Source organism: Ambystoma mexicanum, chromosome 13, assembly GCF_040938575.1.
Source record: "Ambystoma mexicanum isolate Mex_15411 chromosome 13, UKY_AmexF1_1, whole genome shotgun sequence".
Lineage (NCBI taxonomy): Eukaryota > Metazoa > Chordata > Amphibia > Caudata > Ambystomatidae > Ambystoma > Ambystoma mexicanum.
In genome coordinates, this window is record NC_090938.1 from 808,869,485 (window position 1) to 808,882,894 (window position 13,410).

The 13,410-nt window shown below is 49.2% G+C and overlaps 1 protein-coding gene across 1 annotated transcript in view; it reads left to right on the top strand.

The window, feature by feature from the left end:
- Positions 1–6,285, top strand: part of LOC138522039 (HLA class II histocompatibility antigen, DM alpha chain) — a 63,348-nt gene extending 57,063 nt beyond the window's left edge. The window contains exon 5 of the mRNA XM_069635263.1: positions 794–6,285. Within this exon, the coding sequence (XP_069491364.1) occupies positions 794–798 (5 nt within the window). The 3' untranslated portion in view covers positions 799–6,285. The remainder of the gene's footprint in view (positions 1–793) is intronic.
- Positions 6,286–13,410: the final 7,125 nt, after the last annotated feature.

The following is a 13,410-nucleotide window of genomic DNA, read 5'->3' on the forward strand; positions in this document are numbered from 1 at the left end:
TGCCTTTGGGTGGTCTTAGTTTGGGCATGGTGATGGCTTGCCTTTGGGTGGTCTTTCATAGTTTGGGCATGGTGATGGCTTGCCTTTGGGTGGTCTTTCATAGTTTGGGCATGGTGATGGCTTTTGCTTTAGGGAAGTCTTTCATAGTTTGGGCATGGTGATGGCGTGCTTTAGAGAAGTCTTTCATAGTTTGGGCATGGTGGTGGCTTGCCTTTGGGTGGTCTTTCATAGTTTGGGCATTGTGATGTCTTTCTTTAGGGTGGTCTTTCATAGTTTGGGCATGGTGATGGCGTGCTTTAGGGAAGTCTTTCATAGTTTGGGCATGGTGGTGGCTTGCCTTAGGGTGGTCTTTCAGAGTTTGGGCATGGTGAAGGCTTGCTGTGGGGGGGGTCTCTCCCAATTGGTACTTGGGGATGGCTTACTTGAGTGTGGTTTTGGAGAGTGTGGGCTTGGTGATGGCTTTCTTTGGGGTGGTCTTTCATAGTTTGGGCATGGTGATGGCTTGCTTTAGGGAGGTCTTTCAGAGTGGGGGCATTGGGCTAGCCTCGTTTTGGTAGCTGCAATAGTTGCTTCTTTAACCTATTGGGTTAAGAGATCTGTTGCACTGGATTTTGGTGAGTGAGGGGCAGTTGGGGGGGGGGGGCTTCTGATGATGTGTCCGGGGATGTTGTGGATATGGGTGGAATTGCTGTCTGGGGCGTCTTGGTTTGTGGGGGTTTGCGGGGAGGGCTTGCTTGTCTAGTCTGGATTTGCTCTTTCTGTCCTCCCCTGACCCTGTGCTTCTCTCCTTCAGAGTGAACCTGGACCCAAAGGATGAACCGATGAGGAACGAACACTGCGCCGCCTTCCCTTCTGAGCCGCTTCGACCCTCCAGCTCCAGCCGCACTCCAATCTGTGAATGCTGGCCATCCTCCCCGGTCTCATGCCCTTGATCCAAGCCCACAACACACATGCACACGTGCCGAATCCAGTGGGATGCAGGAGCTCCCAGGTGGGGTGGGCATGGACCCCGCTATCCGCACACAGTGCCTACATGTGCTGGTCCCATCAGGGCTGCACCCACCAGCATCTCCACCGGGGCTGCCAAGCCTCTATGCAGCCCCGCGTGCCGGCATGGTCTGGACCTTACAGGACCACACAACCCATGGCATGTCCATCTCACCAGCCAGGAAGGCATGGAGCACACCCTGCTGATATGCGTTGAGAGCACTGGTCTCAGGTAATCCCCAGGTTGCCCAGCGGAGGGGGCGCAGCTCTCACTGCTGAGCCCTTCCCTGCAGCCTAATGCAGGGACACTTCACCCCACTAGTAGAGCATGGCCCCACGCCCGCCCCACTGCTGAGTCTGATGGAGGGCGTGGCATATCCACAGTACAAGGCCAGAGAAGGGGCCCTGAGGGGGGCGGGGGGTGACATTACTAAAAACAGAAGGTTTTGGGAGGGAGCGGGGGGCGTTGCTTACCGACCTGGTCTCTTGGCTCTGTTCTAACCTTTAACACGTAACACATTGCCTCACTTATGCAAAGACTTAAAGACGAACTCTTAATATAAAAATGTAAATATGAAAAGTTTAATTAATGAAGCTTAGAGACTAACTTATTCTGTATGGGGGTGACGGCGGGAAGTGGGGGTCACTTGGCGCCCATTACAGCTCCCCGCTGGGCTCACATGGCCGCCAGCACCACCCAAGCAGCACTCCATGCGGGCGCTTCTGCTGGACTCTGATCAGATCGGAACACATATCAATCATGGTGTATTTCTACACGTCATTTTGAGAATGCTGATGTCAACTGGGCAGATTTCGGGGTATCATCACCCAGAGGCGCTCTTGCATCAGCTATGATTGGTCATACATCTGAAAGTCTGCGCTCCAGGGTGACCCCCAGCACCAAGGAGGGGGTCAGTGTGCAGTGACGTCCGCCCTGAGCACCACGCCTGCGAGATGGCTGTGGAAATGGCGTGGAGAGGAGGGGAGGGGTAGGGCTCTAGAAGGCGAGGGGTGAGAATCCCACTTTGGAGATGGGTGCTTCTAGCAAGGCCTTCTCTGTAGAGTAGACACCCTGAGGGTTGGGGTAAATGATTGGGCAACAGAAGAAGGTGGAAGGGGGTGTCGGGGCGTCTTTGATCTGCCACGACCACAGAGAGGCAGGCATCAGTGAAGGTGGTACTGCCTGACTCACTGCACATCATCTCCCACTGCACCATTCACTGGCAAGGCAAAAAGGACCACCAGTCTCCCTGGCATCACCAATGGGAGAGGACTCTCTGCACATCTTCTCCCACTGAACCATTCACTGGCAAGGCAAAAAGGACCACCAGCCTCCCTGGCATTGCCATTGGGAGAGGTTGATCTGCAAGATGGGTGCACCACCGGCAGCAGGTAACCGGGAGCAAGATACTGCACGGAGCCGAAGTACAATGGTTAACACATCCTCTTGTAAACAAGGAACCTGTTGTAATCCATTTACAAACAGCACAACTAAAGAGAGGCACAGAAAACAAACTCAGGACTATTTAACAGGGGTCCCCAAACTTTTCTGCGCAATGAGCAAAATGTGCATATCAAAGGAAATGGTGCCAACGTCTATTCCACCAGCGGAGCATATTAGCAACATCTAGTCTGCCAGCGGAGCATATCGGCAACATCTATTCCCTCAGCGGAGCATATCGGCAACATCTATTCTGCCAGCGGAGCATATCAGCAACATCTATTCCGCCAGCGGAGCATATCGGCAACATCTATTCCGCCAGCGGAGCATATCAGCAACATCTATTCCGCCAGCGGAGCATATAGGCAACATCGCCAGCAGAGCATATCGGCAACATCTATTCCGCCAGCAGTGCATATCAGCAACATCTATTCCGCCAGCGGAGCACATCAGCAACATCTATTCCGCCAGCAGTGCATATAGGCAACATCGCCAGCGGAGCATATCTGCAACATCTATTCCGCTAGCGGAGCATATCAGCAACATCTATTCCGCCAGCTGAGCATATCGGCAACATCTATTCTGCTAGCGGAGCATATCGGCAACATCTATTCCACCAGTGGAGCATATCGGCAACATCTATTCCGCCAGCGCAGCGTATCGGCAACGTCTATTCCGCCAGCGGAGCATATCAGCAACATCTATTCCGCCAGCAGAGCATATAGGCAACATCGCCAGCGGAGCATATCGGCAACATCTATTCCGCCAGCGGAGCATATCAGCAACATCTATTCCGCCAGTGGAGCATATCGGCAACATCTATTCCGCCAGCGCAGCATATCGGCAACATCTATTCCGCCAGCGGAGCATATCGGCAACATCTATTCCGCCAGCGGAGCATATCGGCAACATCTATTCCGCCAGTGGAGCATATCGGCAACATCTATTCCGCCAGTGGAGCATATCGGCAACATCTATTCCGCCAGCGCAGCGTATCGGCAACGTCTATTCCGCCAGCGGAGCATATCAGCAACATCTATTCCGCCAGCAGAGCATATAGGCAACATCGCCAGCGGAGCATATCGGCAACATCTATTCCCCCAGCGGAGCATATCGGCAACATCTATTCCGCCAGCGCAGCATATCGGCAACATCTATTCCGCCAGCGCAGCATATCGGCAACATCTATTCCGCCAGCGCAGCATATCGGCAACATCTATTCCGCCAGCGCAGCATATCGGCAACATCTATTCCGCCAGCGCAGCATATCGGCAACATCTATTCCGCCAGCGGAGCATATCGGCAACATCTATTCCACCAGTGGAGCATATCAGCAACATCTATTCCGCCAGCGCAGCGTATCAGCAACGTCTATTCCGCCAGCGGACCATATCATCACTCAGCGGATGTGAAAATGATTGCAACACAAATAAGAAGTGTAATCGATTTAAGACTGCAAATCGAGCACTTTAATTTGCACTGCCTACGTTATCTAGACCACTTGCAATTCTACTAAAGGAAATGTGCAAAGTCTTTAACTTAATTTGACATTAAGTGTTTTTTTTTTACAGGAAATGATGAGGAAATTAAGTGCTCAGTAGGATGGGTGCAGTCAAGTTGTTCAAAAATATAGTGTGACTAAATACACATTACTAGCGGCTTCAGGTCTCGAGCTAAATATTTTAAAGAAATTTAGTGCAAATGTTTGGACAGTAAAATTGGTCACAAATGGAGCACTGATTTTCATGTGTACTTTGGGGTTCTGCCCGGGAATGTTTCGGGATCTTCAGGGGCAAATAGCACATTCCTAACCATACAAGACCAGCAATACTGTTCCCCAGTCATCATTACTGTATTGACGCCTGTTTTTTCCTCATGAATATTATGACATTTTGCATTTCCGATTGAACAGAGAGTGATGACTATTCTCTTGAATAACATTTTCCAATGGACTGGGCTAGGCACCACAAAGATGACTGACAGCCAAAGGTACTGGCTGGCGATGTCTTATGTCGACAAGGAAGCATTGGAAAGAATGACCAATCAACAAGAAATTAAAAGATATTCTCTTAAAACTGTTCAACAATTCATTCATAGGCCACAAAGGAAAGTGTCCATTTGTTGGGACAAAGCTATTAGCAAACAGTGTCCTCCAGTTCAGGGGCACAGGTATAGAAAGGGATGCCCCATGGTTCGAAGCAGAATGTAGAATCTAGAAATGAAAATCGAACCATGATTTAGTGAGCGGTGTGTCCACGGCTGGCCAGTTTTATAGTTTTGCAAGTGCATATAAAAATTGCTAAAAGATGAAATGTTTTATGTAGAATGCAATTGTCGAGACGGGTATTATGCGATCTCCATGGACAAGCCGTCCTTGCACCACTAGCTCTCCACGCTTATAGGCCAATTTACTAACGGTGCTTCCCATTCCCATTCCCATGGAGTGCTTCCAGACTCCATGGGAATGGGAATTTACCGGCTCTCTGTCGCCTGTAATGGATATCAGGCAGCGGAAACGGTAAGGTGAGTCTGCCGCTACCGGCTACCGCTACCGGCAGACTCATCCTGAGGGCCCCTGACTCTAGTACTTCTCTTAGGAAAGTTAATCCACCCTCTCTGAGGGGTGCATTTCATAGCATGCTTCCCTATGCAGAAGGCACAGCTATTTTAGACTAACCCCGCATGTCCCCAATAGGACTGTATATACACAAATGACCACTATAGTTTGAAATTATATACGATAAAAACAAAAATGATGGTGTTCGAGAAAAGGGTGAAACCGTTTAGCTGGTTTTTACATGAATGTAAATGTACATGAATGTAGAAATGAGCAGTTAGTCTAATTTTTATTTGGGCCGATTCTTCTCAAAGAGCAGTGCTTGGGTCAACCATTTTAAGAAGGCGTCTAAAAGGCCGGTATTAAGCAATAAATGACTTTTTAAGATTGATTTCAAGTTTGGGGCATTCGGATAGATTGGACAAGTGCCTGCAGGTTTATAAGGCAAAGGTCTGTTCAGTGATGTTTTTTGGAGTTAATTCTGGGGTGGTACGAACTGGCATGTCCTGGAGGGGTTGCAAAATAAATTCCTGTGCCAAAAAGCAGGTCTCCCTCCAGTTACTCCGGTAGCACCTTATGAGCTGAATTGGGGAACGGGGGGGGGGGTTTAGTTTCAAGGTGTTGGCCCAGATAAGATTTTTAACTTATTTTTTAACAGCACTTCTGGGATTTCTGCTAATGGTAAAGTGAATTTCAGTGTAAGTGTGATTGCAGCCTCGCCTGGTAAAGGACCATTCTTGTGGTACAGGGGGTTGTAAAGCACTGTCCACTTGGATTGGAGGGTAGGATATAACTACATTTTGCACATTAAGTCAACTCAAAATAGCTCTTAAAGCAAGAGCTTGTCCAATGGGGAGAGAGGAGCATGTCCAAAATATACATAAGCTGTCCCCTTTGGCCTTACATGCAGACTTATGTACACACATAAGATGGTGCAGAGACATCCCTGAATAACATCTCCAGAATGCAGGAGGCTTATGCTAATGGAAAGTGTAAATGCACCCACCCCTCAATAAACGAAGGAGTGCAGGCAGAAGCGCAAAGCGTGCCTGCAAAATAGCAGACAATGTAGATTTGGTTCATTTTCTGTTAATTCTCGGTTTTGCGCAAGCGTGGACATACATGGCAGCTAAGCTTTATATAATGAATTCTAATGATCAGGTTTTTATATGGAGCTTGAATGAATATGTTAAAGCTGCTTTTTTATTTTGGATGAATTTGATCAAATACGATACATGTTTTTAAATGTTGCTAACAATGGAGCTGTATGATTAAATAAATATTGATTGAGTAATACTGATCATTGCATGGCAGGCTGTAATGGTCACTTCACTGGGGCTTTGGAGGTTGGCCCCTAAGAATCTATTTGGCATTTATTGGCAAATAGAGCACTGTAAAGCTCCTGGGGCCTGTTACATTGGTGGAAAAGTGGTTAGGAATAAACAATAAAAATAATATTTTTCAGAAGGAATTGGAACCTCTTCTCTCTGCCCAAAGGGATTTTACACAAAACTTTGTGGTAAACATTGGTCAAAACTCTGAGCGTTTGACGACCATTTGATAGAGGGGTGTAGTGGAGTCTACTAGGTATTTGGATTAATTAATTGGCGTGTTAATTTAAACTTATTAGCAGTAACTTAATTGGATTTGATTATAGGGCAAATTAATTATGAAAGATTTGGCATGCATTTGCCCTATTTGCCCATTATCCACGTTCCAGATGGGCAGAGTATCAAACAATGACAACTGTTCCACTAGGACACTATGACATCATAAATATAGGTGACCCAAAAAGGAATGTTTCTGTTAAATATAATGCAAAGTGCCATCAAACACAAACCCCACTTGTACCGAAAGCAGTGCATGCAAATGATTTAATAAAGGAAGGTTGGGCCTGCATGCCACTCATTTGCCCATTACCCTCCTACTCGCTGTGCAAAGGAACAGAATATGACCCTTTTCTCCAGGACACTAACATGGGAACCTGGTTTCATTATTTAGCTCATTAATACATTTGGGAGCTGGGTGAAGTATCTGGAGATGGCAGCGTTTTTATAATGACGCTGGTATAATAAGTAAGGACATTTACTGAAAAATAACTTGCTTGGTGGCAACAAAGACAAATGTTGCATCTACAAAAATAAGCCGACTGGAGGCGCAGCAGGCTCGGTGCCAACATTCTCGCTGCGCAGTCCCGGACTCTGTGCTGCCTATACTGCTGCCGAGGTCTCAACCCTTCAGCACCTGCTTCTAGGCCTCGACACAATGGCCCAAAGCAACTGGCGAGCAACAAAGTAGGGTGCCGCGAGCATCACGGTGGGGAGCACTGCTACACCTGCTGCCTGCACTCCCTATAACTATGCCGGCAATGATGATCAGAAGGTTGCAAAGTGAAATATCTTCCTTCATCTGGAATAGGAAGAGGCCTAGAATTGCGAAAACAGTCTTTACTCGTTCACGGCTGTGGGGAGGACTGGGTATCCCAGACGTTAGGAGGTTTTTGTTTGCCGCAATGCAACTCACATAAGTAAATCCGCGTGATTTTATGTATTTGCCACATACACATTCCCAAATGCACCCTCCAGTGGACCCTTCATACTTACCATTGCATAATTGTGTTGGTCCTAATAGCTAGTATTTTAGGGGAGAACTGTTGACTTCAGTGGTGCGCGGCAAGTCAAGGGATTGAACGAGCTGGTATATTTATATAATGCCTAGCGGTGTCTTCTTAACACTTTCATTCTTTTCTTTTGTTTCATGTTAATGTTAATGTTAAAGGTCATTTGTACCGCGCACTATCACCACCGGAGTGGTCCCCTGGCGCTCTGGCGGCTCTGAAAGAGGGAGGGAGGGTGGGTTAGTGGGTGGAGGCTGGAAAAGTGCAAGATTGCAGTGATGTGCTGTTGGCAGCCTCAGCCCGGTGGTTCCGTCGGCTGGGCCTGGGGTGTATGCGGCCGGTAGTCGTCGTGTGCTGATGTGCGAGTCTATGTGTGTTTTTGTTTTGTTGTTGCAGTGTAGTGAAGTTCGTGCGATTTGCTGCGCTAGAGGTTTGTGGTTGTGTTTGGTTTGGAGTTTGAGAGGTGTATGCAGAGAAGGAAATTGTTAGTGGTATTGGTTAGTTATCTCTATCCTGGACTGAATCGGTTGGGCTCGTGTAATCTTACACGACGGGATGCTTGTACACCCTGAGCCTCAGGAGGTACGTGCCCGTTTTTGCATTCGAGGCCGTTTGAGGATTTAGCTGTCCCCTCCGCCCGCTCCCTTAATAACCTTGCATGCTCCTCACCCCCTCCACATGACTAGCGCAGCTGCTAGTGTCCATACACCCGATTGTGTGGTGATTGGTGGTATCTTGTCCGTTCCACAGCCCCGTGGTACCTAGTTGTGGCTGTACGGGCGGTGGGGGATGGTAAGGGTTGGCTGGAGTAGTTGCATCCGTTTCTCTGGGTCTTGCGGGTGGACCCCTGTGTCCAGCGTCAGCCATACTGGTGCCCAGGGTACTTCTGTCGGTTCTAGGGGTTTCTCAATGTCCTTTTTTGATGAGTCGTTTGTCTTATTGTTGTTTCGGTTTTAGTCTCTGGTGTTGAAGAGGCAGGTTTTTAGTAATTTTCTGAATTTAAGGTGATCTTTGGTGTTCCTTATTACTTTTGGGATGTTGTTCCAGGTTTTCGCGGCTAAGTGGTAGAAAGCGGTGCCTCCGAGTTTCTTCTTGATGTAAGGTTTTTGTTCCAGTCGGATTTCGTTGGTTGACCTGAGCGGTCTAGTTGGCTTGTAGATTGTTATTTTTTTTTGTAGGAATTCTGCTCCTTGTCTGCTGATTGCCCTGTGCGTTATGCACATTGTTTTGAAGATGATACGCTGTTTTACTGGGAGCCAGTGTAGTGTTTTTAGGGCCGGGGTGATGTGGTCTCTTCTGGATAGTTTGAGGAGTAGTCTGGCTGCAGTGTTTTGGATCCGTTGTAGCTTCTTCAGTAGGTATTCCGGTATACCGAGGTAGAGGCTGTTTGCATAGTAGATACTTGACATGATGAGGCCGACGATGGTGAGTGTTTTGTGTGTGAAGGAGAGGAAAGGTAGCATTTTTCTTGCCGTGTGGAGGAGGAGGAAGCATTTCTTGACTGTTGCGTTTATTTGCGGTTCTAAGGTTAGGGTGTTGTCCATCAGGACTCCCAGATTTTTTACTACCTTAGATGGTGATGGTGCAGATCCCATTTCCGTTGCCACGGGATGGCGGTTTCTTTCTCTTGGTCTTTGGATATGATCATGATTTCGGTTTTTCCTGGGTTGATTTTCAGCTTGTTGGCATTCATCCAGTTGAAGACTTCTTTTAGACAGTCGGTTAAGTTTGAATGATCGGCTTGGGTGTCTTCGATCTTGTAGATGATTTGAGTGTCGTCTGCGTAGTTGTAGCATTTGATGTTGTGTTTCTTGAAGATTCTGATTACTGGGGTTTGGTAGATGTTGAAATACAGTGGTGATAGTGAGGATCCTTGTGGTACTCCACAGTCGTTGACTCGTGGGGTGGATTTGAAGGGTTTGATCCAGACGGTTTCAGTTCTGTCTGCTAGGAATGATTTAGTCCGGCGTAGTGCTGTGTCTGTTATGCCTATGTCTTCTAGTCTTTTGGTTAGGGTGTCATGGCTAACTGTGTCGAAGGCTGCAGAGAGGTCGAGCAGGATAAGGGCAGATGTTGTGTTGGAGTCTGCGTTTGTTTTTAGGTCATCCCAGATGGATAGTAGTGCTGTTTCTGTACCTCTTGTGGTTCTGAAGCCGACTTGAGCTTGGCCTAGCAGGTGGTGTTCTTCAACGTATTCTTGGGTTAGTTTGTATACGTAGGTTTCGAGGAGTTTGGCCGGGTAGGGGATGTTGGAGACTTATTCGTTCTCTGGGCTCTATTGCACGACACCCCCCCTTGAAGGTTAGTTCCTACCAGTCATACTGACTTAAATCGGGCATTTGGCCTACGGTGGTGGCGCGGAGTTGGCACAGTGATTGCATGCTGCCAGTTCGCCAGTGTTGCATCTCCCGCAGCTTGCATCAGGAGAGCCCAGGCACACATTGTTTTGTAGGGTGGTTTCTACTTCCCTACTCCCTCTCCCCCATAGTAGCTCCCCACATGCACCCTTTCACTATTTGCACAGCCTCTCCTTGGCGCTATCACTTCTGACAGTTGGCTTGGCGTTCCCAGATTAAATACCAGGGATTTTCAGCCAGCGCCTAGAAACACTGCCTGATGTGTCTGGCCTCCACACTTTAAGGGCTTCCCGAGCAGATCTCCGAGCCATCAGGCACCCAGGCTTCCACTAATTCTAGTACTTCTTCCACAGTAGCCAACGATGGCATCACTGGAAAGTGCTTCTTTTCATGAGTTGTTCCTCTTTTGGCATCAGTACTCCACTCGAACCTCTGGCGTCCATCGCACACGCACTCCTATTGGTCCACTGAGCCTCACACTCCCTCTACCACGATCCCATCGTATCTTCCCACTTAGATCTTTGTGTCGCTGTCCTATGCCCGCCCCTCACTGCCCCCACTTTCTTCCTCCTCCACAGACTACGGTTTGGCCCCCCGTGCAGAGACAGCGCACCGTTGCCTTTGCAAAGGTAATATTGCCCTGGCGCTGCTATGCTGAGGATTGACACAATATAACAAAGCGTTATAACAGAACACACATCAAGGACAAGCTTCACTTGCACATGTTAGATTACGGCAGGGACACGTCCGCTGGTTGCAAGCTTCCGTCACAAACAGGCACAGGTACAGGCGGCTTGTGCCGAGACCTGCAGCAGGCACAGGGTCGGTGCAATCTTAATGAGCCAACAGAAACAGGTGCTGCGTGGGTTCTGACAATGCTGCCACGCACGCCCGGCAATCTCTAATGCCGCTCCATCACCATGTACCAGGGAACACCACATGTACTCGATGGGGAAAGTGGCGAGTGCAGTGCGCACACTTCAGAGATGCGCACACTTCAGAGATGCGCAACTTCAGAAATGCGCACACTGCACAGATGCGCAACTTCAGAAATGCGCACACTTCAGGGATGCGCACACTGCACAGATGCGCAACTTCAGAAATGCGCACACTGCAGAGATGCGCACACTGCACAGATACGCAACTTCAGAGATGCGCATACTGCACAGATATGCAACTTCAGATATGCGCACACTGCACAGATGCGCAACTTCAGAAATGCGCACACTGCAGAGATGCGCCACTGCACAGATGCGCAACTTCAGAGATGCGCACACTGCAGAGATGCGCATACTGCAGAGATGCGCATACTGCAGAGATGCGCACACTGCACAGATGCGCAACTTCAGAAATGCGCACACTTCAGAGATGCGCACCCTGCAGAGATGCGCACACTTCCTGCGCATGATTTCAGCAGCGCCTCGGCATCAGTGGGGATCAGTGATGGGGTGGTTAGTGCGGCTGCTAGTGAGAAAGCAAGTGCGCCCCCCGGTCTTGCTTACATGATGAGAAGAGTTGCAGGGGTGCACCCGTGCCTCAGTTCAGCTGTAAAAGGACCCGCATGTTGGAGGTTAGTGTTGCATAATGGTGCTCCTGTCGGGCGGTGGCTTTTCGGGGTCGGGGTACGAGAAGGTACATAGAGGTTGGTAGGACCGCCTGGAGAGTAGCCTGATGTTAGTGCAACTGTTGGTGAGAGAGAAGGGGACCCAGAGAGCTGTTCTGGGGTGACCACCATCAGTACCCCAAACCCTCCTGTATGTATGTATGTCCCCCCTGTTTCCTGAAACCTCAGAACATTGTCTCACAAAGGCGCGTGAACGTGCAGGTGACACCAGTAACTAAGATGGGAATCCCCAGGGTTCCGCCAGAGAACTGGGGGTGAGTGATACAAAGTGTGATGAGGTCCCCTGCAGGCACAGACAGGCTACCGCAGCCCCCCCCCCCCGAGAAATGCAGCATAACCAGGCGCTGAAGCAAGATAACCAGCCCCCATAGTATGGCGGAAGCCTGAACTTCCTTCCAGCCAGAGCCAAATACTTGACAGCAAACACAATATTTCCCCTTTAAGGGAACCGAGTTTCATTGGGATTTGGTCAACAATGAGGGATCTGATACTTGTGCTTCTCTGCCCCCCCCCCCCTGCAGATGAGAAGAAAAAGAGCAGGTTTGAGGGGCTTACGCAACTCACGGGACTCGCGATGGTGCAAAGTGATGACGCAAAAGCACATCAAAGGCAGGGACACCTATGCACAGGTATTGTGCAAAGAGGAAAGTAAACACTCCTTGTTCTCCCAGCGGAGCTAATGGTGCCGGGATGACCATGTGCAAGGTTCCCTGTGACTAACACATGTCTATCCCCTGCTTACCACGGGTTACCTGTGGTTCCAAACACATGCTGGCGGAACACCGCTCACAGCAAGGGACACCAGCAGCCCGTCACAGGGGAGTGGAGGAGGGCACCCCATATATACAAGGCCAGCTTTAAATCCAAAATGGTGGTAGAACACACGATAACCCCAGGCTCTGCTCTGGTCAACCCACATGACCATCAGCACCTGGCCCAATCATCGAACAGGTCAACCCACACTACGCAGGGGCAAACGGTGGGCCCAAGCATCACGCAAGGAGACGAGACTTCAAAAGCCAGCCAGCTAACTCAGCGAGTGTCCATCCTTGCGGAGGCTAGCAGGAGGAGAGCAACAGAGCCTGTCCTGGAGACCATGAGTGACAGAGCATATCGACGAAGACGGGGCAGGAGGGAATACTGGTATCTGGTAAGGATGGCGTAGAGAGTAGGCAGAGATTGGCTGGAAGGAAGAGGTTTTGGTTTTAGTTAGGAGTATTAGTGTGAGGCTGACGGGGAGCCTTGGCTTGCTTGAGACGGAGAGTGGAATTGTTTGGGAGCAGAGACGGGGAGTTAACAACTTGGAGAGGAAAATGAGGGGTACCTCCTAGGAAGAGGAGGAGAAAAGTATTGTGTGGGAGCGAGATTACCTGGAAGACCATGGTGGAGGATATTGTAGTGTTGAAGAGGCACATATGATAAAAGATGGAAGGAGATGCCATTTGGAGATGGACTGGAGAGATATTGATTGGGAGAGAGAGAAGGTGGGGCATCCTGCCACAGAAGAGAGAGATGAAGGAGGTCCTATTGGGAATGTGTCTTGGGGAGAAGGAGGAGAGTCCAGGTGTAAGAGGAGAAGATTGGGGTAAAGAGGACAAACAAGAAGACTTGGAGACCAGGGAGAGATGGAGGAGAGATGCAGCAAAGGAGAGAAGAAGGGACTGAGCTGCTAGAGAGGGGGTAGAGTAGAGAAGAGGGGACTGAGCTGCTAGAGAGGGGGGTAGAGTAGAGAAGAAGTGACTGAGCTGCTAGAGAGGGGGTAGAATAGAGAAGAAGGGACTGAGCTGCTAGAGAGGGGGTAGAGTAGAGAAGAAAGTACTGAGCTGC